Source organism: Prunus avium, chromosome 3 (genome assembly GCF_965620075.1).
Source record: "Prunus avium chromosome 3, drPruAviu1.hap1.1, whole genome shotgun sequence".
NCBI lineage: Eukaryota > Viridiplantae > Streptophyta > Magnoliopsida > Rosales > Rosaceae > Prunus > Prunus avium.
The window spans coordinates 32,762,602-32,787,337 of NC_142286.1; the positions used below are offsets into that span (position 1 = coordinate 32,762,602).

Consider the following 24,736-nt stretch of genomic DNA (forward strand, 5'->3'; position numbering starts at 1 on the left):
ACAGTTCAATATTAAATCATGCTTCCCGGTTGCATGATGCCACCATCTAATTATTATGAACTTTGCTTCTGTTTTTTCTTCGGGTGTAATTACTATGAACATTTTCAGCTCCACATCATCAGATGAAGAAAAATGTTTGTGCCAAATGTCATGATTATTTATCTGAATACAAATCCAACTCGTTAGTAATCATTGATTTCATTATTTCGGTCACCCATGTTTACACTCTTCAGTTTATTTTCGAGGACAATTTCCATAGAATCGAATCTAGACATATACTTCAGTTTTTTTTTCTTCTAAACAATGCAAATATATCATGTAGCATGAATGAAGAGTGGTGTTTTTTCTTGTTCTAACTCGTGTCGTGTTGTTAAACTATCAATCTGAATCACATATTCAAATAAAAGTTATATAATCTAACTTAAAATCGAGAACATTAAATTTCATGATAGAAGAATTTTTCTGAATATAATAAGCTGGGTGTTCTCAGTCTTTCTAAGAGAGTAGTCATGCTGGTTAATGACTAGTTGTTGTCCTTGATGTCATTGGATCATATTCGGAAAAATTATGGCGGTTAAAAGAGGCTATAGAAAATTTATTTTTGAAAGTAATTCTCTCTAGATCGTTTCAATTTTTCGGCTAGCTCATGTTACTAGATGGTTCCCTTTACAGTCTGTGTCAACAAAGCATTGAGGAGATGCGGGTCTCTTTCTACGTGTTTCTAGCTCTGATTGTCTGACCAGTACGTTCCGTCTTGGAAATTAGCAAGAGACTGCCGTGCCCAAAAGGGCAAGGATTTTACCAGTTCAAAGTCACAAAACCCAGACAGCAAGAGGAAATTTCATGTCCTCTGTCTGGGGCAAACAAGCAAAGGGTATAAAAGCTTTGCAACAAGGTAAGACTTTTGCTAACTTTTCTTAGTGGATGCAGGCGTTTAGACTTGAGATTCTTAAATTATATTCATATAAAACTAGACATAACATAACAGATGTCGATGCAGAGGTTCAGAGCCACCAGGAAGCTTTTGCCACACCTTTCAGCCAATAAAATCTCTCCAGTGTCTTCTTCTCTTGTGCTCCATCATCCATATCCAAAGAGGCCTTGTCTTGGAACTCATGCACCCTATTCATCTTCCTGGCCCAAAGGTATGGCTTCAATTTCTGCATGTTTAATGGGTCTTTTATTATGCCATTGTTGTTGCAGTTGTTTGTTTGTTTGTTTCATGCATTTGTGGAACTTGTTTTGCTTGTCTATGGATCTGTGGTGGTCTGGTACCCATGAAGCTCTGCCTTTTGTCAAAAAGGGTGTCTTGTGAAACTTCAGAATTTGAGTTCATAAGAAAGCATAAGAAAAGCGGGTGTCGGACAAGAGAGGGGTCGATACTTATTAAGAAGAGTTTTAAAAAGAAATACGGTTCAAAATTAGGAGAAATTATAGAAAGACTACGGTTGTATGACCGCGTATACAAGAGAAATCCTGTGTATTAATTTATTGGATTTGAATTGACACTTTGTCGATCATGCCCTGTCCTGCTGCGTGGGGACTCGTAAGCATAAACCACCACTTGAAGCTTGGTATGGACAGCTCATTAAATTGTTGGAATATCCATTAGCCACGTAATCCTCATTAATTATATCAATTATTTCTTGTTCGCTGTCAAATATTTTTTTCCTAGAATGATGTGATCTTGTGGACATAAATGAATTGCCTTGAAATACCTCATAATGGAGAGACCGGGTTAGTTGTCAAGTCTTTGGTTTTCTGTCCTTTAAGAGAATCACCATGGACTCTCTAAATCATCTTTTTAGATAAGTTTAGAGAGGAATTAAAAAAATACAATTTCAACTATGCTTCTTATTCATCTTCTAAAATAGGGAGATCTTCAAGAGCTCATAAATCTGAGGAGAGAAAAAAGACTCATAGTACTCCTTATAATTTAATGCTGCTTTATTTTATGCATTGTTTAAACTCTTAATTAATACTAAATATTTTTTATATTATTTTTATAGAGATGGACCAATTGTATTGAATTATAAAATAACTACAGAATCTATGGCCTTCTAAACTAGGGAGTATGATTGGAGGTTTGAAATACTCATTAAATAAAGAAGCATTAAATTATAAAGAGCCACTAGGAGTCCTTTCTCTCTTCTCAGATTTAAGAGCTCCTAGAGATTTCCCTATTTTAGGAGGTGAATAGAGAGCATGATTGGAGTTGTATTTTTTTAATTCCTCCCTAAAATTTATCTAAGAAGTGGTTTAGGGAACCATTGTGAATGTTCTTAGTATATGCAATTTATGAGTTGCCTTTGTAGACTCGTCGTGTCGTGGTTCATTGTAGGCGCTACATATGCATGATTCTTCCTTATTTTCTTCACAGACCCAAAAGATAAACTTCCTTCCTGGATTCAAGACATGTCAGTTTCTACAAGTTCATCATCATCTGTTGCAAAACAAGCCATCATGCCTGAAGATGGAGTTGAGCAGATTGAATTACTCAGTGCAGTTGAGGATTTACATGGAGGAGTTGTTGTAGACTTGAAAGAAGTTATGGATTCTGAGGTTTTCAGCTCTTTGCTCAGAGCTTCAATGTCACAGTGGAAGCAAAAGGTACTTTTTGTTGTTGTTGATTTCATCATTTGTATGTATGGTGTTAAGTTTGTTATGGTTGCTGTTATCTCTGAGTCCCTAACTATATATATACTATCTACTTGAATTGTATTTTGTAGGGGAAGAAGGGTGTGTGGATCAAATTGCCCATTAAACTTTCAAATCTTGTGGATGCTGCTGTGAAGGTACAAAAAGATTCCATTGTGCTAGTTCTTTATAAACCCAGTAGACCAAATAATTCGTGACTAAGAGGACAGAACACAATATTTAAAATGATTGGGGAAAATCCTTACAATATCAAGGTATTAAGAGAACAAACATGAAATCTGACTCCTCTAACTCAGGTCGTGAAACTATCCCCGTTTCATTTCTCTCTGATCCCCGAAGACATACGAGAAATTCTGGCTGTAGCCTAATCTGTGTATATTTATTGAGTGCCATGGAACTCATTCATTCTTTAACAAGATAAAGACTTTATTTACTTGGCAAGGGATGCAAATAATTTTATCCAAGTAAATCCAAACAAGTGCCTTACAAAAGACAGACCAAATTTTGACATATAATTTCCAACACTCAAGCCTCATTTGTTTTGTTACTTGTGCAGGAAGGATTTAGGTACCACCATGCTGAGCCAGATTACTTAATGCTTGTAAGATGGATTCCTGAAACTATTGATACTCTTCCGGCAAATGCTTCGCACCGAGTAGGTATTGGTGCTTATGTCATGAACAGTGAAAGAAAGGTATGCCTTCTGCATTCTAATAATTTTTTTTTAACTGTTTGAACATTACATCTACAATGAAAGTCAATCTTGTAACACTTGACTTTTGTGTTTGTAATATTTTTAGCGTCTGAAACCATTATTTATAACCTCTTATTTCAAAGTGATTTTCAAACCAAAAGTTGATCTTTCATATACGTAACTGTGGATATTGTTAGCTTCTAGATCAGATAATTATATCCATACACTTGGATAGATCAAACAGTTATAAAGAAGGAAATACCAGATATGCTTTGAAAACTGACAGCCAAAAGAAGAAAATATGGCACCTTGTTTTCTATGAGTTTCCTACAGAACATACGGATAGGTTGAATACTGTGACTAGGTGTATGTACCCTTCATATTTACATTCTCAGTTAAAAGTTCTAAATTAGAATCGATTCATGTTTCGTTTCAAGAACTTATATTTCAGTTGCCATCACTCTAAGTAATTCTATAAGTTTCTTTTGCTAGAATCTGTTTTTACGACATTATGTGTCCATTGTTGTCTACTACTCATGCCTATTAATATCATCCGTTTGGCAGATACTTGTCGTTCAGGAGATCAGTGGCAGATTCAAAGACACAGGTGTGTGGAAGTTGCCGACTGGGGTTGTTAATGAAGTGAGTACAAACAGGAGCAGAACTTTATCAATTTTTAATAAATATTTCAAATCATCTTCTCACCATGGATAAAATTGTCTCTATCCACAGGGTGAGGATATTTGTGCAGCTGCAGTTAGAGAAGTCAAAGAAGAGACAGGAGTAAGCGATAACTGATGGAATATAGTATCAACGAACAGGCTATCAAATTCCTGTGTAAATCTAATACCATGATTTTTTTTTTCTGCAGATTGAAACAGAGTTTGTGGAGATTTTAGCATTTAGGTGAGAAGCCTGCCTCCAGTTAAAGGAGTCTTCTATGCATTTAGATATCTGTGGTTTGCTTGGTAGCAGCATGCTATGCAGAAGTCATCTTTTCAATTATACCTCTCTTTATATTATCTCTTTCTCTTTCTACAGGCAAAGCCACAAGTCATTCTTTCAAAAATCAGACTTGTTTTTTGTTTGCATGTTAAAACCACACTCCTCTGACATCGAGACGCAAAATTTAGAGATTGCAGCAGCCCAGGTAATTTGTGGAAGACGAAAAGTTCATCATACAATCTAGTTTTGGAATTTGTTTGACATTTGATTGGCAAGAAAACAGAACGTTGCTGTCTTTTCTAAGTGTTACATAGCATCACTCAATGTAGGAGTCAACCGAAAAACATATGATGCTAAACTATTCTAATGTGTAACTTTCTGGGAATTATTTTCAGTGGATGCCAGTTGAGGAATATGCAGCTCAACCCTTCATTCGACAAAACAAGATGTTCGATTATGTAGCAGAGATATGCTTGGCAAAATCAGATAAGGACTATGCCGGTTTTTCTCCAATGCGTACAACAACATCCTCCGGAAAAAGAAGCTACTTGTACCATAACAAACGGGACATGGACAAGATACAGGCTACCGGTGATCATCAGTAGAAAGGCTGATCAAACTCCATAACATAGTTGCAATAACAGTCACTGTGGAATCCTGTTGTATAAAAATCCCTTCAAGTGCCTCCCATTTTACATTGATGTCATGTCAATAATTGATTCCTATATATTGATGTCATTACATTGTTTATAATTTATACCGAAATTCCAGATACCGTGTGTATACGTCTCATATATGCTAATGTTTTTAATACAACTTGCTTATTCTATTTTAATTTTGTCATTGGTTGGGATCCATGCAAGTTTTGCATCTTACATTCCTGGTTATGTAAGTGGACTTCATTGCCTGAGTGAACTTTAATCAGGAATTAAGAGAAACTGATGAGCTAGACATCCACTGGAGTTTCCTATACATTTCTTTACCAAGCACCTGAGTTTTCAGATAACATAAACTAAATGTCAGGTCACATTTTGACCCAAACGGACACAGCGCTACAACACTACACTATTATTTTCTGAATATTTATTCTTATCTCTACACAACAATATCATATACTTTTATGAAAGTGACTCAAAACCACCTGCCCCAAATGGTTTCAAAGCATGCTTCCTCCCTCATGCCGCCTTCGACAGTTTTTGAGTTCATCAATTAACTTCTTTTTTTTCAGGGTTTTGTTCTCCTATCCATTTAATAAAATAAAATGACAAATCCTTCCAGGGGAGGTAGAAACATTGATTAGGTCAAAAAAAATATAAATATATAAATGAAAGCTGAAACTAGGGGCGAACAAAACCGACCGTATACAGACCCAAATAAGTCTTCCCTTCGTTTCCATTAAAAAAACAAAAGCAATTTATCCAAAACCACCTTGAATTTATTATAGGGAAGGCACATCCCATGCCTTTAATCGCAATGGAGGAATGCTAGTTATCTTTTTTCTTATCTTCCTTTTATTAAAAAAAAAAAAATTATAAAAAGCAGACAGAATTTTATTAGATCAATATGAAAAAAGGAGTATATATAACATAGATAGACTGTAAAGGGAGCCATCCCAATTGCAATATGTCATATATGGGTAAAAAAATTCCCCGATGACCTGAGCCAGCGGAAAATATGAAACAAAGTGGAGAGAATCACTCTCAAAAATAACTTTTATAACCCTTTTCTAATGTCATAGTTTCCCCGAATCTAGTCCAAAGACTTCAAACATATAATTGGCCGCTGACCGGCATGATTCTCCTAAAGAGGCTAAGAACATCCAGAAAACTCAACTAAGTCTTTGAAATTATGAGAAGAAAAAAACACAGACAACTCATAAAGTTTGTGAACTTTATTTAATTTAGTATGTGTCGTGTGTATTTCACTCCCACATAAAATTATGTATTTAATGTAAAACACTAATATTTCCCTTGTAAACCGAATAAATAGTTTTTAAACACATTAAATACATAAATTTATTTGTGGGTGAAATATACGATAATATCCAAGTAAATTAAAGCAAAATGAATGGCTTTATTAACGCAGAAACGACATGGCGCAGAGGAGTTGCACAAGATGACGTTAAAAACGACAAAAACCTGTCACGATGAAATACGCAAATGTTTATATGTAGAGGGTTTGAAAGCCATTTGAGAAACCCCCACAAAACAAACTCACAGTTTCCTTCCAGAGTGAGAAAGAAAGTGAGTGAGTCCACAACTCCTCTGTTCCAACCACAAGCAATTCAACGGTTCCATCCATCCATCCATGGCTCTGGTGCAAGGCAAATGGATCAAGGTCTCTTCCCTACTTCCCTTTCAAGTTTCAAGCTCTGTTTTAGATCATCAGTTTGCTTCTTTTTTTTTAAAAAAGTAACTCAAATTGTGATGAAACCTTGATTTCTACTGTTTCAACAAATGGTTATCCAAATTGTGTGGTGCATGTTCTTCTTTTGGGTACTGCAAATGTGGCTTATGTTATTTATTTACTCAGAGGACCAAAAAAAGGTTTGGCCTCTTGGGTTAAAGATCGGGTCTTTTTTACATCTTGAGATTATATTGGTTTTGCCCATCTTCTTTAAAATCAATGAAAACACTTAAAAATCTCCTGTGTGTGCATCAGTTTTAACAGATTGGATGAAAATTCTGTACTTGGTTTAGATCTAAAGCAGATTATAATATATGTGATCACAATTGGTATATAATTTTGAGAGAGAGAGAGGGAGAGTTTTGTAAATGTGGTACAAACAGTTTTATTCATCTTATTTGCATCCGCAAATCTTGTATTATTGTTTTTCAGCTTGATCAAAAGGGTACTGGGCCTGGAGCAAGAAGCTCACATGCCATTACCCTAGTAGGACAGAAGGGCTATGTTTTTGGTGGCGAATTCACGCCACGTGTCCCCGTTGACAACAAGCTCCACGTGTTCGACCTCAAGGAGCTGACGTGGTCCGTGATCGACGGAACCGGTGATGTCCCGCCACCTCGTGTTGGTGTGACATTGGTAGCTGTTGGACAAATCATCTATGTTTTTGGTGGTAGGGACTATGACCACAACGAGCTCAATGAGCTCTATTCCTTTGACACAACTACAAACAAGTGGACCCTAATTTCTAGTGGGGACATTGGGCCCCCTAATCGGAGCTACCACTCCGTGACTGCCGATGACCGCCATGTGTATATTTTTGGCGGCTGCGGTGTGGCCGGCCGCCTTAATGATCTATGGGCCTACGACGTGGTTGATAAAAAATGGATCCAATACCCAAAACCAGGTGACAATTTGAAGGGGAGAGGCGGGCCTGGCCTGCTAGTGGTCGAAGGGAAAATATGGGTTGTGTATGGCTTTGCTGGAGAGGAAGCTGACGATGTGCACACCTTCGACCCAGCCCAGGGTGAGTGGACCCAAATCGAGACAAATGGCGAGAAACCAACGGCTCGGAGTGTATTTTCTACAGTAGCAATCGGGAAATACATAGTTATATACGGTGGGGAAGTGGACCCTAGTGACTTGGGCCACATGGGTGCTGGGAAATTTGCTGCTGAGGTCTATGCACTGGACACAGAGACATTGGTGTGGAAGAGGTGGGATGATGGGCTGGGCTCTGGCCATCATCCGGGGCCTCGCGGGTGGTGCGCATTTGCCCGCGGGCAGTGGGATGGAGAAGTGGGCCTTTTGGTGTATGGCGGGAACTCACCAACTAATGATCGCCTTGGTGATATTTTCTTCTTCACTCCTTATTTGGAAGCAAATGGCAAATGATTTAGATTAGGGTGAGAGTGGTGATGTTAGCTTAATGTCATGTACTGGAAAATGGAATTATGGGTTTGTAAGTTTCTGTGTGTAATAAGATCCAGACATGACTTTGTGTATGTCAGAATAGGATTTTGTATTTCCTTTTCTATTTTCTTTCTTTTTGGCTTTTGATTTGGTAGACTTCAGAACCCAGATGAATCTTATTAGAATTTGGCCTCACACCATATCAATCTTATTACTGTTTTGTTTTGGAAACAAAAAAGAAATAGGTTAAACATTGGAGGGTCTTCATCTGTTTTGATACTACCAATCTTAATGTGACCAATTTGGTTTTATTAAAGAAAAGGTCTGCACATACTACAGTTGTTATATAAATTATTTTGAAAATAATTATTTGGTCTAGCGACATCAGTGTTTAAGGAAATTGTAAATTTCAGTATCGTTGTTGAATAAACAAAAATTATTACAGTATGTAATTGAGTTCAAGCTAATCCTTATGGGCCCCATTCTTCTAAGACATAACATATTGGATTGTTGTCCATTTTAATAAGTTCAGTCACAACACACCAAACAACGCCCATAACTCTAATTGAAATAGTTCAATCCCACCCACCAAACGTTGAATATGCATACACCTTAATTACCCTTCAACTCAAATTTTAAATGGTATAATATGCAATTTAATTGTAATACACAATACATTTTTTTTACATTAAATTATTTTTTCGAATAAAATGAAGAATTTTTTTGTTTTCAATTTTCCCACAAAGAAGACCACTCCATCACATAAGCAAAACCCCAGCGCACAAACTCAAAACAACCATACCCAATCTCCCACCGTCCAATCCCGCGACTCCATTCTTATCACTATCAGCCGTTTGATCCTCCGAATCATCAGATCCCGGCGCATCAGCAGAATCATCCGGCCCCTCCGCCACCTCCTTCGGCGCAGACGCCGTCTTCACCTTGAACAGCTCCGTCGGCTGCAAGACCTTGTTCACCTTGTAAATCACCAGAGGCTCCTCGTCGATCAACGTCCCCGTTATCTTCGCCGTCACGACCTCCGTCTCCAAACTGACGATCTCGCCGTCATTTTGGACGGTGAAATCGAACTTGTTGGCCTTGTCGGTGGCCAGCGTGTTGACGAGGCCGTTGTTGGACTTGAGCATCTGGAGGGACTGGTACACGGGGATGCCGTGGTAGAGCAGCAACGACACCTTTTGGGATGTCGTTAGGTTTTTGTACTTGGGGAGGAAGCCGTTGATGACGGCGTCCGTCGGGCAAAACACCGTTAGGCCTCCGTCAATGTTGGTCTCGAAGGTCGTGTCGGCTCCCGATGAGATCAGCAAGTCGGCGAAGGCTTTGCAGCCTTGCTTTGATAGGATCGCCGTTAAGTTCAGCTGGCTTGGCCCTGCGGTTGGCGCCTCAGCTTCCGCCGAAGTTAAGACCTGAATCGCAGTCGTTTCATGTGATATTTTTAAACGCAGTCGTTTCATGTCTACTATATACTGTACCTTTGTCTAGTGGCCAAAATGAAGTGTACCAAAGCAAGTTGGAATTCTATATTTCTTAAAATAAAAAAAGAATCAAATTCCCAAGATATGTTGGGAATTTTGGAGGTCTTGTGGGGGAGAATTCATGTCCTTTGCTTAAGTATCTAATAAGAATTTGAGTTGAGAACTTCATAACATACTGAGTATACCACTACACATTATAACACATTATACACATATGTATGTATTCTGTATGTATTCTATCATGTTAGATAGTATTAATTTATCATCTATAAGGTTAGTCCTATCCCAAAATGATCCCAAACTATGTACCTGACTGATTTGCAAGACGGAGATATTGTATGGCATCTCCTGCACAGACTTCACATAGAAGGAATTGAGCTTCCCATCATTGTCTTCAGCTCCGAACCCAACTTTGCCGCCCTTGAGGTTGGTGATGTTCACGTACCCCGAAGTCCCTGCCGCTGCCCCGGTGGCCTGGAACATGCTGCTAGCCAAGGTGGTGCCGTGGGTGATCTGGTGAAGTTTCTTGGCACCGAAGTAATCCACAAGAACATGGAGGGAGAGCACATTCTTTATGGTGTAGACAGAGAGTCCTTTGGAGAGGAGGGAAGACATGGCGGCATTGTCGATGGCGAGGACGGTGATGGTCTGGCGGCGGTTGATCTCGGTGGCAAGGTGGGTGAGGGTGAGGTAGTGGTTGAAGGAGGAGAGCTCGGGGTGTTTGGCGAGTATTCGCGTAATGTTATGTGCTTGGGATGTGGAGGAGAGGAGGAAGAGGAAGAGGACTGAGAGGGCTAGGGTGGAGGTGAGGGCTGGTGGGTGTGGCATTGTGGAAATGTGGAGGAGGGGAAGGGGAGTGCAGATGGGTTTTGGGCAAGGGGGAGGAATGGGAAGAAGAAAGAGATTGTGTGCTTATATGTGATGAGGCTGAGGACTTGTGAGTTATGCCAGCTTGGTTTAGGTAGGGGGTGAGGGCATATAATATTTTGATGGTTCCTTGTGACGATATATTCATAATTGTCAGTTGTGAATTTGAGAGAATATATTTGGGGATCAAATTGATCAGGCAATTTTCTACCTATAGACTGTCTCTATTGTTGGGTCAAATTGAAATTTGAAGTTGTGATTGATCCATAATGGTTGAAACACGAAAGGGAAAGGGACCACATGATTTATCAAATCCTCATTAAAACAAAAAAAATCAGAGCAAAAATGCAGGCAGTTCAATTAATGATATGCAAATTTTCAATGCACACTTATTCTCAAGACCAAAAGATTTGAGTTAGTTGTTGGTACATGACTTTTCAAAGATCAAGCTTGTATAAGTGCATAGAATTTGAATTAAGGACTGTTGCGTGCCTCTATATCCGAACTACTGTGTTCGAATCATCCCTCTCTGCAGTGTTGTTGATATGTATATTTTTTTTTAAAGACTTTTGCTTCCGATGGATCACTAAGTTTGAACAAACGGGATGTCAAAATTAAAAAGATAGAAGCATAAGCAAGATGATTTGAATATAAAGTAGATGAAATGGCAACATCAGTGTCCTCATGCATATGGCCAGAGAGAAAATTATGCCCGTGCATGAGTTGATTAAGCAATTGGGCCCCTGATTAGCATAAAAAAACAAAGAGAAGGGGTTTAATTAAGCAAACTACATGTGTCGGCAGCAGTGTACTCCAGAAAAGCCAGACTGGTTTGAAGAGAGGAACTTGTTGAGTTTAGACTACATGGACAGCGATGGCTGATCCCCTAAAGAAAAATACAAATAATAAAAACATTTCAATAATATTATGATGGGTAGCATTTTCTTTTCATTTTCTGTCGGATCCAGGCTGTTCTTGTTTGTTTTGTTTGATGGTCGCAATGTCGTCTCTTTACATGATAAAATTGATTTTTCTTTTGTTCCCATTTCCCATGTTCCATTTCTTGTGTGATTCTTCATAATGCAAACTTAAACATCATTGCGCTTTTTGATTAATCACATTTAGAGGTAACACTGCGAATAAGTTTTCGTCTAGAAGAATGAGACTCAATTCCAATACAGTCCAAACCGAGCCACCAAATTAGAGCATCTCCAACTGATATGTCAAATTACCACATGGACATGAAATGACAAAAATTGAAGGTTAAAGTTGCTCCAACTGAGTAGTCAAATTCTACATGAATTTGAAGGCCGGAAGAAATATATCAAAAATAACATATCAAAAAGCTTGATGTCAAATATTTTTTTAATATTTTTTTAGTCATGGACCTCACTATCATTTACTCTCTTTTAAAACTTAATGCATCATATGTGTCCCATTTGCTTTTAAAAATATAATAAAATAATATGATATTTGGCATTTTAGGTGGAGTTAAATTTTTTCCAAAGTGTCAAATTGTCACATAAACTATCAAATTCAAATTTAACATTTAGCATTTGACATCTCGGTTAGAGAGTGAACAAATAGGTGCTTGTATTTCAGTGAAAAAGTTGGTGGTTTGCTTTGTTTGTTTAGTGGTGTAGGCATAAATATATATGTGTAGGACCATGCATGACTTCAATGGTGTATGGGGCACACCATGGGATACTAATTAAAAGGCCCAATTTGTTCAAAGAAAAACCAGAGCAAATGAAAAAGCATCAGAGGTTTTTCCCATCTTTATTCTAGGTCCAAAGGGGCAGAGTGACAGTAAGAGAAAAGAACCATAAACACTAGTATCTTCTAGTGAAGGAAATCTGCATTTTACTCTTTTAGTTAACAATTTACTTTGCTAGGTATGTAACTATATATATTATATACACTTTTACTTTTCTTTTTTTTAGAGAGTAAAGGGATAATCGTATTTATAAATTAGACATAAAGACCACACACACATGCAAATACATATACTCATAAAGGGGTAATACAAATATGGAAGCATATTAATTACACATGGTTAATCCAAATACAGGCCATATAAAGCTAGAAAAATTTCGGCATAAAAACCGCATGTCTGAACAAACTAAACATGAATCGCAGTGCCCAAATCTACCAATACGTAGTGGCAGAGCCCTTCCCCCCCCCCCCCCCCCCCCCCCTTTTTTTAACCTCTCTCCTATATTATATAATGTAATATATACAATTTACTAATAGACAACTTGTGTTGAAATTTGTATGTTTATTTAAAAAATATATATAATTCAATAATTGCCTTAAATTACCTTTATTAATAGGAGTTATTTTCAATTAATATGAGCTGATTTTCTCAACTGATGTATCTGCTGCCTTTAAAGCCCACCAAAGTTTCTTTGGTGGTATAATATATATATAAAACTAGAAGAGAAACACAACACAAACAGCTGTGGCCTTCTTCCTCTTCATCTCATGAAATTCTATCTTTCTCTTATTTTCTAAACTAAATTTCTGAGCAACATAGAAATGTGTTTGTATTCGGGTCCTTCCTCAGTGCAAGGAAGAATCTAGATAGAGGAGATTTTGGGGTTGTTTTATCCTGGGGACATAGTGGCCTTTGCTGAACTATTTGCACAAATTGGGTAGAGCAGTGAAACGTCTTAAAGAGAGCAACTTAGTACGCGACTCATTCAAAGAACCGTTCACAGCTTCACATCGAATTTTTTCGGGTAATATTGTTCTTTTAATTTTCTCTACTTCAACAACTTGTGATTTAAATTAATGGCCCCTTTAATAACAACTAGATATGACTAATTTTGAAAATTTTAGTTATAACATGTCTTTTGAACACTTATATGTATTCGATATACTTGTGTTTTCTATCTCGGCCCCTCCAATCTTACAATTCTAGCTCCGCCCTGCAACTACAGATGATAGAGAGAAACACGAGTCTAGCCCAAATAATAATCGGGTTAGTTGGGCTTCTTCAGATAAATTACACTGATATTTCCTTTTCTTTTACATATTTTAGCTTTCGTCAAGCGGTGAGCACAATCAGTTGACCTAACCCATATTTTCGAGTTTACTATTTATTATTAATGATGATAATAGCGTTCATTTTGTTGCCAAATTTACTTTTGGATTTGGAAAATATTCTTATAAATTTTTGGTCAACATGCTTTTGAAATTAGGTTAGTTCCCACTTTTTTAATCGCCATTTCCTACAAAAATTAAAGACACATAATTACTTATTTATTTGGGAGATTCACTATTATACCCAATATAGGAGCCCAAATTATAAAAAGGTTGAACCACAAACAATGCTTAAGAACATATAATGACCTTGACAATTGGTGGTATTAGATTCTTTGGAGATGATGATTGGCTAACAAGACCCACAACTACCAATGGTTTTGTTAAAAGTCAGACAATTCAAGGATTTTGAGTGGACATTTCAATCAACAGCCCACTACAGATGATAGAGATATGTTTATTTAAATCGATATAGGCATATGGCAAGCTAAAATCACTAGTTTAAATTAAAGATTAGTTCATCTTTGTGTTATGAGTTCATTAGCCGCAGCAGTATGCAATGAGCTGAATTATGCCATTCCCAAGCATCGTAAATATTCATGGTTCACGTAACCAAGAGGCAAGATCATAAGAAACTATGAAATATGTTAGCCTGTACGGTTAACTTGTTTGTGACCATTTTAGCTATAGATTTAGGTTTTGGGGTGCAGGCACATCCCTGCTTAGGGAATGCAATAAGTTTCACAAGGCAATCCACGACAACCATCAAAAACTCATCAATTGACACAGAATGATGAAGGACAAGTAGAAGATTAAAACAAAATTAAAATAGCCGAATACCAGGAAGAAAACATTTTAACGCCCCCACAGAGGCCATCAACACCAAAAATCAATTTAAGAATTTCAATGTCTTGATTATCTCACGATGCTCATTGTCCAAGTAATTGGGAAGGCTATGCGGAAAACTGGTCCAGTTTAAGACTCGGCAATTGTAACCTCCACTTCCACACCAGGTTCAATTGTAACGGATGTAATTTGCTTGACCACATCAGGAGAGCTAAAGAGGTCAATAACCCTCTTGTGGACACGCAACTCAAATCTGTCCCATGTGTTGGTACCTGTAAATCACAAACAAAATTTTAAATGCAAATGCAGACAACGTATTTCTGTAACTGGTCAGGTATGAACAGGCCACAGTAAGTTACAAAATTTACTTATGTAACCTAGCACAAACAAGGGTAACCCTAAACCAACTCTAAGAATGACCACAAAAGCCATAACCCTTGTCCATAAACTAGCCCATAAGGCTCCTCAAAAATTGACGCATTGCCTGCCTGCCTGCCGCATACTGTAATCTTCACTTTCGTATTATTGGCAGGCATATAGATTGTTTTGGTAAATGTTTTAAGATGACATATCTGCCCTCTTGTTTCTCTTTCTTCGTTATATATGTTTTTATCCGAAACTAATAAATAGAGCATTTGACATCTTAAATTTTAATATGGACAGGGTATAGCCATGGTGCTGAATGTTTGAGTTGAGATGCTACAAAGCCCTTGAGGCTTGAAATCTGGATGTGATTCAATTTAGTTTCTGAGTGTATTTCTTAGCTAATTATCTTTGTTTAAATATTCTTAACCGTATAGCCGTGCAGCTATACTATTTTAATATTCGAATATATGTAAAGAGTGTAGCCGCCCGGCTATACTATTTAAATATTCGAATATATATGTATTAAGATATTACTTAATTGAAAATATTAAAGTTAACAAACTAATTTTGTATAAATAAAAAATAAAAAACCAAAACCACAAAAGAATTTAAAATAATTAATTACTTGTTCAAGATTTGAATTATGACACATTTATCATCTCAAAGTTTTGCACAATGTCACATATAATTGTAAATGCCGCTGTGTAAAAGAAGATGAATGTTGTTTCTTGGTCTTAGCTTGATTCTACGGCTAGTTTGATTGCATACATACCAGTTTGGAATGTGAAAATGCCGCCTTTCTCTTTACCAAATTTTATTAAATTGTTCATTTTCTTAAATTTGAGATAAATACAACACTGAGAATTTTAAAAAATAAAAAATAGGTTTTTTGTTTTGTGTGTGAAAGAAGTAAAGAAGTGTTCTGACCAAAAGAAGAGAGTAACGAAGTGGGCTTCTTTCATTAGTAAAATATTTAAATACTAATTATTCACTCAATAAGTAATAATTAAAATATAATTATAAATTAAAGCCCATTTACAATATAATAAAAAGATTTTTAACTTCTTTTAAATTACAAAACTGTGTTGATTTCTTAAAACAAACCAAACCCTAAAACCTCATAAAAAAAACCCAAAACACTCAATAGGGCATCAAAGTAATTTAATAATCAAAATTAAATTCAATAGGGCCAGCTATCATTTTTTGTGTTTGTTTATAGAAATTAAATGGTGTAAGGTTTATTTATACTTTTAGTGCTAAGTATGGGTATATGACTAAATATCTCATTAAAGTAATTGCAAAAGGCTAAGATATTACTTAAATACATATATTCAACTAAAGAAGTTGGAAAAAAAATAAAAAAGCAAAGAAACTAGTTTTATATTTAAAAGAATAAAAATAAAAAAATAATAAAAAAAGTAAAATCGGCCTAGGCGCTAGGCGGCCTCTGTTTTTTTTTCCCTGATTTTAAAGAAAACACGATGTCTCCTCTGAGCAGGGCCGGCCCTTGGCCAGGGCAACCAGGGCCACCGCCCGGGGCCCACGATTGAGAAGGGCATAAAAAAAATTTATATTAGCTTATATATATGTATATGATCAGACAAAAAAATATATATGTATATGCAAAACAAAATTATAAGTGCTCATAAAAAAATAAAATAACTAAAAGTAATGGGTATGGCTACATTATATTGCCCCTATGCTCAACTGGTGTACATATTACCTTATTTCTATTTTTAACATTTAAGTAAATGTCTTTGTCCTTTTACTTTCATTTATTTTTATATTACTCCATTTACTTAAGTTTACAATGTAAATAAGGAAGTATCCCCCATTTGGATTCAAATAAAAATACTAGAAAATCAAATTCCCACCAAATAAAAATATGAAAAATCGGTTTTAGTGCAAAATACGATTTATGCTAAAAATGATGGCTCATTAAGTCAATATATACTTCATACTAAAATTCCATAAAATTAAGTTTTCTTATTTGATGTGTAAGGAATAAAAGCCGCCAAAAATTATCTTGAGAAAATGATTATTCCGAAAAACCATTTTTCATACTTAGTCAATATTGCACCTCCGCTAAAAAAATTATGGGTCCGCCAATGGTGGCAGGCATAAGAATTCTCTCTCTCTCTCTCTCTCTCTCTCTCTCTCTCTCTCTCTCTCTCCCCCAAAGCACGCATCTCCTCCCTAGGTTTCTCTAAACAAGGATTTTCTTATCAAGCCGTATGGCATGATATGGTATGGTATTGAGCTCGTATCTCTACTGATACTGGAAATAAAACCGGTATGGTACGATATAGGATTATCGTTTGCCAAAGTTGGTACTGTATCATACTGTGCCAAATCGGTCTCCATGTGAAACAGTACCATTTCAGTGTCAAAATGACACAACTCAAAAATCAACCAATTCAATATTCAACAGATTCATTCACCAAAATAAGTGATGCTTAAGTTATAGATTCAAAGATTCAACATATTCAATGTCCAAATCCTAATCAACCAAATCAATATCCAGAGTTCTAAGGAAGCTCCTTGCTTGAGGCTTACCTTATCACAGAGAAGAAACACAACAACACAAGGCATGCACTTTGATCAAGTCATGCTTTGGAAGTATGGGATTGAATGTGTTGTGCCAAAACATCCAGTAAACAATTCTTCACATACTAATTTCCAACCTATGTTAGAGTCTAGGAAATGCCAATATGATTTTCGTACTAACAGAGTTTCTGGGTGAAAATAATTATTACATTTGTTTTAACGTAGATGAAGAGTATTTATAGAGGGAGAAGGGGAGATCATATCTCCTTAAATCTATCAAAATGGGAGATCTTCAGCCATTCCCAATATTGGGATCAGAGAGTGGTTATGGCCCCAGTCACTTGGCTGATTATCAGGGACCAAGTGGCAAGACGACACCGCACACAAAGAATGCCCAATGTTAATTAAGGTCATGGTTTTCCCCAAAAGAACACAAATACAAAGACCTTTTCCTCCTCTGTCAGTCTCAGCTCATATAAGCAAAACCCATGATTCATGGATTCTTTTCAACAGATTGGAAATTTAGAACCAACCAAAGTCCAACAACTAAATTGGGGTTTAATCAAAACTATCTACATGAGAATCAATATGATACAATTACAGATACACCCAGTTCTTGTTTCTACTTTTTCTTACCTCCCTCCCTCTATTAGCTACATACATACATTTTTCCTTTCCCACTATACCCCTTTCCTTTTCCCACAATTACACTTACAGACAAACACACACACAACACACACACACAGAGATATAGAACGCAAGAAATTTAATTAACCCACCTAAATTAAGATTAACAGTCATAATCATCATCCCTAATTAAACCCACCCAGCAAAGCACCTGCATTGACCTGAGTCACCTCACAACTGAAGCTCCACCATTTCCACCACTACCTGAACCTCCACTATTCCCAACCCTAACTCCTCCACTTCCCATACCCATTTGATGTTGTTGATACCCGCCACCAGAACCGTACACGTGTCCCTGATTATGATGATGATTACCCATCATCACCATTCCACCATAAACCCCATTATACCCACCACCACCGCCGCTTGACCCAGAGCTTACACCGCCACCGGAAGCCCCCCCACCGCCGCCGCCTGCACTATCCTTGTCTCTGCCGCCCATGGTGGTCTTCTCGCCCTCCACCTCCCGAAACTTCTGCAGATAAACCTTGAGCGGCTCCACGTACTCCTCGAACCCTAGCGTCGTCATCGCCCAGAGCAAATCGTCCCCGTTGATCGTCTTCCTCTTCTCCCTCTGGCACTTGTCGGACGCCTCTCCGGTGACGAAGCTGATAAATTCCGACACGCACTCCTGCACCGTCTCCTTCGCGTCCTTCGAGATCTTCGCGTTCGCCGGCAGCGCCTTCTTCATGATCCGGCTCACGTTAGCGATCGGCAGGAATCGGTCCTGCTCACGCGCCGACAGCTCCCCGCTCTGAGCGTGGCTGCCGTCGTTGTTCCCGCCCGAGTCGTTGTCCGAATCGGCCATTATCGGGGGTCTTGGGCGTCTCGGATGGACTGCGTCGGAGAGCGATGCGGGAGGAGAGGCGGAGGTGTTGGGGTCCGTTGGATCTGGAGGGTTAATAATGCATCGGGAGCGACACGTGGATCGTTCTGGGCCGGTTGTTTCTCGATAAGTTGTGAGTTAGGTGGGGGTTTTTGGGTTGTTGGATTGGAGTGTGGGGTGTTGGATCTAACGGCAGTGGAAGTGACACGTATGCTGCTGTCCGTTTTGAGAATCTTCAGGCCGCTGCTGCGGCTTTGGCTCTAAGCTGTAGCCGAGTCGAACAAAGTGTAAAAGTCAAATCTAAACCGTTGAATCCACCGGTTTCCACACGTGGTCTTACTTGTAGCCGTTACTGAAAGCCGCGGCTAAGGCTTACATAGCAAGCAGTTTGTTGAGACTGTAGAATCTCTCGGAAATATAACCCTCGTCTAAACAATATTAGAAGAACTTGTATGTAGGAACGGAAATATCACTATTTTGCTATTTCTATCTAATCACGTTCTAACATGTGGAATTTCTATCACGCCGCGATAGAACGTGATTGGTTAAGAATAGCAAAATAGTGTTATCTTAGATACAATACAAGTTTTTCTCCACAAATATATCATTTCAATTGCTAATTAATTTTGAATTGAAAACTTATTATATTCTTAATCTAACACAATTCATATTTGGCTTCGATACAAATCTGATTTAGAAACTGATCATTCTCTAATATTAAAGTATAAAACTTTAACAAACACCACTAATTTAAAGCTATAAAACAATGGAGTCTATGCCCATTTGGTCTAGTGGAGTATTAATCTTCACTTTCTTTTCAATCTCAAGAAATGTAGCTATTGAATATTTAAAAAAACAAAACAAAAACAATAGATTGAAAAGAAAAGGTGAAGAATTTTGAGAAATATTTGTGGATAATGTAAGTGTAACCTTCTGCCTTGAGTTGAGCAGGAGATGGAGAAGGTAACAATTTGGATAAGGTGCCTAATGGGCAGCCATATGCCCCTTCACTGTGTGCCAAAAGTCCTGGTGGGAACATTCAGAACCTTCAATATAACTAATAAGAACTTTGCAATTTCAACTAGTTTAAGCTTGAAATAATTTAGCTTGATGGGCTCAACCTTATCATAGAACTAGTTGCAAAATGCAGAATATTGAATCCTGAATCTGATGCTAACAATAATTGTACTAATCCGCATATGTCTCTCTCCCATCAATCGAATCGGCACTAATCCCATTTGTTTGATGATAAATGTGAAACATCAAAGAAAAGAAAAGGGATCGCCGTTGGGAATGAAATTCTACTATTTGTTCTTCTTTTCATAAAAAATGAGAGATATTCTCTACAACTTTCATAAGAAAATTTTCCATATTGAAGGAAGTGATTCCAAGTTTTACTGCTTGATCCTGCAATGGAATTTGAAGTGCCATGGAGTGATTAAAAGCACAATCAACTGTAAATTTAGTCTGAATTGACCTGCTTTTTATGGACATTGAGCAATTGGCATAGAAGGTAAAACAAAAGTCAGAACTTGTACTGATCTCAGTCAAAAAAATGAGATCTTGTCAAATATTTGTTCAGAATCATTATTAAAAAAAAAAGAGAGTACACATTAGTCTGAAGATCTGATCCAGTTAATAATTGATGATTAATGCACTAATTGCATATGCTAATAGTCAACATCTAGTTTATTGATTTAACAAAAGGTTGAATCTTAATCCTGAATTGTCCTTCAGAATCCAGAAAAGTGATAGAAGAGATCTAAATGGTGACCATTGTGGCCATATAGACAGCAAAAAGAGGTTCTGCAGAAAAGGAAAAGCAAGTGGGAATTCCATCAAAATCAAATGTTTTTTTTCCACCTTTGAACTCTTAATACTTTAATTTAATGTGCATTAGGAGAAAGTAAAGTGGAATAGTACAAATGCTTTAATGGGTATCCAAAGTTTGTCAAAAAGCAGGAGCTTCACAGTGCACAACAATATAACACAAAGTAGCAAAAGCACAGAAGCATGTAACTTTCAACCAAAATCCAGGGAGGATCAAAAACTTAAATATGGTGAACTCTGAAAAAAGGCTAACTCAAGCTTCAATCTCAAACCTTGAACACTTGATAGAGCCCATGGACAAGTCGATTTCGATCAAGTTTTCTTCCTCATTCATCTCATTGATCTCAGCTAATAGCTCCAATAGAGTATGCTGTTGGAAAATGGACTGGTGTGACAAACCTGGCCTTTTCTGCTGCAGATTAAAGATTGACTCTTGTTCCTTATGACCAACATAGTATCCGCCCGGCAGGGCTATTTCGATGAGGCTATCCTCATCGGAGATGGAACCGTCTGAGCAATCCGGACTCTGAACCGCGTTGTCTCCAAATGACCAGTCTACTTCAGATTCATCACTAGTTGACAAGTGATCAAGGCATTCTCTTTCTGATATCAAATCTGGTGAACATGGTGATGCTCCTAAGTAATTATGAACAGGGTTCATACCTTCTTCTTGAGCTTCCTTCTTTTGTAAGGCAGCAGTTTCTTCCTCATCATGTTGTGTTCTTGATTCATCTTCCAAGCAAGGAGAGAACGATTGGTCACACCTGATGAGAACCTTTTCTTCAACTAACTTCTCAACCAGAACAGGTTTTTGCTTACAAAATGTGAAGAAAACAGTCGACAGAATCAATACCATTGATGTTAGGAAGATGGAGAAGAACCCAAAGCCCCTTAATCCCATCAATATAAGAAATGGAGCAACAACTGCCATCCATGGTGGTGGGAACCTGAAGAACCACAAAGCAGTAGCCATTTGATCCTCAAGTATGTTTTTCAACTCCATGAATTTCTGAAACCTGAGCAAGTAATTATTGAAAGAAAACCAATTAAGCTAAGTGGAGAGAAAAACTTTCCCTTTAGTTGGAACTTGGATTGCATGTACAGTAGATAAGTTGGTAGAGATGTACAGAAGAATACTGAGGGTAAATGATGGAACAAAAATTTATAGCAGAAAGCTGGTAGAGTGGCCTTTTCAACTCTAGAATAAGCAAAAAAAAAAATAGCAGTCACAAATCTATAGCACAAAATGAAGGATCTAGGATAGAGAGAATCTTTCAAGAACACACTTTACAATCTTCAAATCTCCAGTGCTTTCCTTGCTCAAATATTTGAATATATTTCAAAACCAAAAAAAGGAAAGGCTTAGGTGGGATTTGAACAAGAAACTGCACTTGATATTAATAGTTGTATGAAAAAGGCATGAACAGCAAGGAACCAGCTGCAGTAGGTAACTACACTAGTTTGCAAAGAAGAAGCAAGCAAGGTAAGGCGAAGAACAAATACTACTTAATTTATTATAAAAATGGAGTTTTACTGAAAGGGTGGTTGCTCTGATCACAAACTCACAGTTCCCAAGCCCCCATTACACCTAAAAACTGGGGTTTTTTTTAAAATAACAATTAACACCAATCAGGTAGGTTTTACTCTGCAACTGATTCTCTTGAAAAACCCAAAACCCCTTGGTTTCCCTGTATTGGTTTACACTCTGAAAGCTTGGGAAATGAGAGAAACCATGTGCACCCATCTGAGCTCACCACATGGCACTTTCCATCCAACTTCAATTCAACAAAAAGAAAGATAAATACAAAAGAAAAAAAAAACAGTGGACCAAGATTAATTATCCCTCCATTCATTCATTTATCTTCGTCAACTCCAAGACTAATGGATATTAGAAGTACTGTACCTGACTGTCATCAAACATAATGCTCATTATCTCTCCTCTAAACCAGCCACACCCATTAACAGAAATTTGTTTTCCTTCATGATCAGCTAGCTTGTTCAAACCAACTCAAAAGACCAACTTTTCAGCAGAAACCAAATTGCTTTCACAGTCTTCTGGGGCATCATCTTTGGAAGCTACCATTTCTTTTGCAGCAAATTATGGGAAGAGTAGCTAGCATTCAAATTAAAGAGACCCTTCAGTCAAATTTTCCCTCTTGTGGCAATAACATCAAGCTTATGCATATGCAACATGCATTGATTACCGGGCTTGTGTAAGACAGACCATAAACACCCTACAGAAAACCATGCTCAATTATTTCAAAACCAAGTTCTTTGAAAATAAGCAGTGAGGGGATGAAGCAAACAAGACATGGGATCACTTACTCATCCAAAGGAAAAAGAAAAAAAGTGGTCTACAGTTCTTAGTTGAGAACATTAAAAGAAGGAAAAATGCTAAAATCACAGTGAAATCTTTTGAAATAAACCCCACTCTTTGCTTAAACTAGTAAAATTTTGGGACAATAGCCGTCTAGTTGGGAACCCACCATACTGTGCTTAGTTTCTTGGCAACAAAATGTGGGGCAAAAAAAAAAAAAAAAAAAAGAAGTATCAACTTGTAAATCATGAATGTAGGTTATTTATCTTTGATTTTGATGGATAAACATCATAAGATGTTGACATTCTTTTGTGTATAGCTATTAGCTTTATGAGTGTTAATCGTGATTCATACTTTTGTGTTTATTGGGGTTGTGGCACTAATGATGATTTATTCAAGTATGCTTGAACATATGGGCCATCTATGTGCCTCTACCAACCATGCATATATATATATATGCTTGCCTTGCCCCACTCCCCTATAATCCGGTGGGATATATGGCCTAGTCTTTCATCCATGCCATGAAATCATGTCGAGGGTTTGAAGACTTTTTACTTATATTCAAACTTATATTCAAGCTTTTGCTCCCTTTGGGATCATTGAAAGACTTTCACTTTGAGAAATTAACATGAACATTATTACACTTAATATGACAAAAATCAAATTGACTATGGTGTCAACAGATTTAGTGGGATTTGTCTAATGTGCATATATATGAATGTCGCGTAACTAATTGGTATTGGTTAAACTTTTAATAAGACACTTATCATATCCTTCAATTCGTTGGATAAATATTTTATGTTGCTAGATTGTTAATTATCTGATCAAACTGCCTGTAATAGAGCAGTTACTTCTACACCCGAAGCTCTGTATTCGAATCTCATCCCCTCCCCTCCGATATTTCAATAACTATAAAAACAATTCTTTCATTAGTTTTTTTAAATCCATGAGCAACCCATGCATCTCAAAAGACTTTCCTTCTCGGTATTTTTCCCATTGTGGACCACTTGAATAATTAATCTTCTCCCCAATCTTCCTTGCACGTCAAAATACCAACATGAATACCGTCCTCATGGGAAACAAGTAAAAATAACATTGTGCAGCTGTCAAAGAAATTAACTAAGGCAACGAAGATGATGCCACTTGTCGCCCATTTGCGTGTGGTAGCTCTACGATAAAGCAGTCTCTCACAGACATGAAACCCTAGTTCCCTAACTACAAGACATTGAGAAACAACCTTGATATTGTTAATAACTTGGTTCAAAATGAAAATGTGTTTGGGGGTCTGAGAAGTTTTTGTCTTGACCAGATTGGTGTTGGAGATCTGTGTAACTCAAGGAATGTTTGAGCTGTGAGAATGGAGGGGACCATATCTAAGACTCCATGAATGTTTCATCGTAATTGTACACTTTTTTGGATAACACAAATCGTGCTTTGAATCTAGAGCTGCCTATAAACTGTTGGTACTAATTTAATTTACAGCGGTGGCCCATAGTTTTTGGTTGCAGATTAAAAGTCATACGTTGAGTTTTATATGATTAACATATTAGTACTTGCTCTAAAGCAAATACAAGCTAAATAAGGCAAGCAACAAGTACTTCCATGGTACAAAACATGAGGCTAAACAACAAAGGTCTTGGGTTCGAGTCCTAGCATCTGTGTAGTATGTGTGAGTTTAGTATACTATCTCCTCTCTTAATAGAAAAGGTCCTAAAAAAAACTTACAAATTTTTTTAACAACAAAAACATATTCAATAGTCAAAGTACAAGACACTCTGACACATTATTGACGCACAATC

The 24,736-nt window shown here is 37.3% G+C and overlaps 5 protein-coding genes across 5 annotated transcripts; 2 read left to right on the forward strand and 3 right to left on the reverse strand.

The window, feature by feature from the left end:
* Positions 1–925: 925 nt before the first annotated feature.
* LOC110749975 (nudix hydrolase 2) lies at positions 926–5,140 on the forward strand. The gene is made up of 9 exons (XM_021950207.2): positions 926–1,145; positions 2,381–2,610; positions 2,730–2,795; positions 3,215–3,352; positions 3,917–3,994; positions 4,085–4,135; positions 4,224–4,258; positions 4,394–4,502; positions 4,693–5,140. The coding sequence occupies exons 1-9, from the start codon at positions 989–991 to the stop codon at positions 4,900–4,902; spliced, it is 1,074 nt and encodes a 357-aa protein (XP_021805899.2). The 5' UTR covers positions 926–988; the 3' UTR covers positions 4,903–5,140.
* A 1,333-nt stretch (positions 5,141–6,473) lies between these two features.
* LOC110749937 (Galactose oxidase/kelch repeat superfamily protein) lies at positions 6,474–8,308 on the forward strand. Its single transcript, XM_021950152.2, has 2 exons — positions 6,474–6,634; positions 7,136–8,308. Exons 1-2 carry the CDS (start codon positions 6,605–6,607, stop codon positions 8,093–8,095), a joined length of 990 nt encoding a protein of 329 aa, XP_021805844.1. The 5' UTR covers positions 6,474–6,604; the 3' UTR covers positions 8,096–8,308.
* A 421-nt stretch (positions 8,309–8,729) lies between these two features.
* Positions 8,730–10,633, reverse strand: FLA2 (FASCICLIN-like arabinogalactan 2). The gene is made up of 2 exons (XM_021950151.2): positions 9,916–10,633; positions 8,730–9,537 (listed from the first exon to the last, which is right to left on the reverse strand). Exons 1-2 carry the CDS (start codon positions 10,432–10,434, stop codon positions 8,872–8,874), a joined length of 1,185 nt encoding a protein of 394 aa, XP_021805843.1. The 5' UTR covers positions 10,435–10,633; the 3' UTR covers positions 8,730–8,871.
* A 7,195-nt stretch (positions 10,634–17,828) lies between these two features.
* NF-YB3 (nuclear factor Y, subunit B3) lies at positions 17,829–19,283 on the reverse strand. Its single transcript, XM_021950222.2, has one exon. It carries the CDS (start codon positions 18,770–18,772, stop codon positions 18,131–18,133), a length of 642 nt encoding a protein of 213 aa, XP_021805914.1. The 5' UTR covers positions 18,773–19,283; the 3' UTR covers positions 17,829–18,130.
* A 1,318-nt stretch (positions 19,284–20,601) lies between these two features.
* On the reverse strand, positions 20,602–23,139 carry LOC110749977 (uncharacterized). Its single transcript, XM_021950209.2, has 3 exons — positions 22,946–23,139; positions 22,524–22,854; positions 20,602–21,636 (listed from the first exon to the last, which is right to left on the reverse strand). Exons 2-3 carry the CDS (start codon positions 22,532–22,534, stop codon positions 20,874–20,876), a joined length of 774 nt encoding a protein of 257 aa, XP_021805901.2. The 5' UTR covers positions 22,535–22,854; positions 22,946–23,139; the 3' UTR covers positions 20,602–20,873.
* Between the last annotated feature and the right edge of the window lie 1,597 nt (positions 23,140–24,736).

Excerpts from the sequence above, each read along its gene's own strand:
- LOC110749975 (XM_021950207.2), top strand. The coding sequence starts at position 989 with ATGTCGATGCAGAGGTTCAGAGCCACCAGGAAGCTTTTGCCACACCTT. Across the intron at positions 2,796-3,214 it reads TTGTGGATGCTGCTGTGAAG|GAAGGATTTAGGTACCACCA; the intron begins GTACAAAAAGAT and ends TTACTTGTGCAG. Across the intron at positions 4,503-4,692 it reads TAGAGATTGCAGCAGCCCAG|TGGATGCCAGTTGAGGAATA; the intron begins GTAATTTGTGGA and ends AATTATTTTCAG.
- LOC110749937 (XM_021950152.2), top strand. The coding sequence starts at position 6,605 with ATGGCTCTGGTGCAAGGCAAATGGATCAAG. Across the intron at positions 6,635-7,135 it reads TGCAAGGCAAATGGATCAAG|CTTGATCAAAAGGGTACTGG; the intron begins GTCTCTTCCCTA and ends ATTGTTTTTCAG.
- FLA2 (XM_021950151.2), bottom strand. The coding sequence starts at position 10,434 with ATGCCACACCCACCAGCCCTCACCTCCACCCTAGCCCTCTCAGTCCTC. Across the intron at positions 9,538-9,915 it reads CCGTCTTGCAAATCAGTCAG|GTCTTAACTTCGGCGGAAGC; the intron begins GTACATAGTTTG and ends ACTGCGATTCAG.
- NF-YB3 (XM_021950222.2), bottom strand. The coding sequence starts at position 18,772 with ATGGCCGATTCGGACAACGACTCGGGCGGGAACAACGACGGCAGCCAC.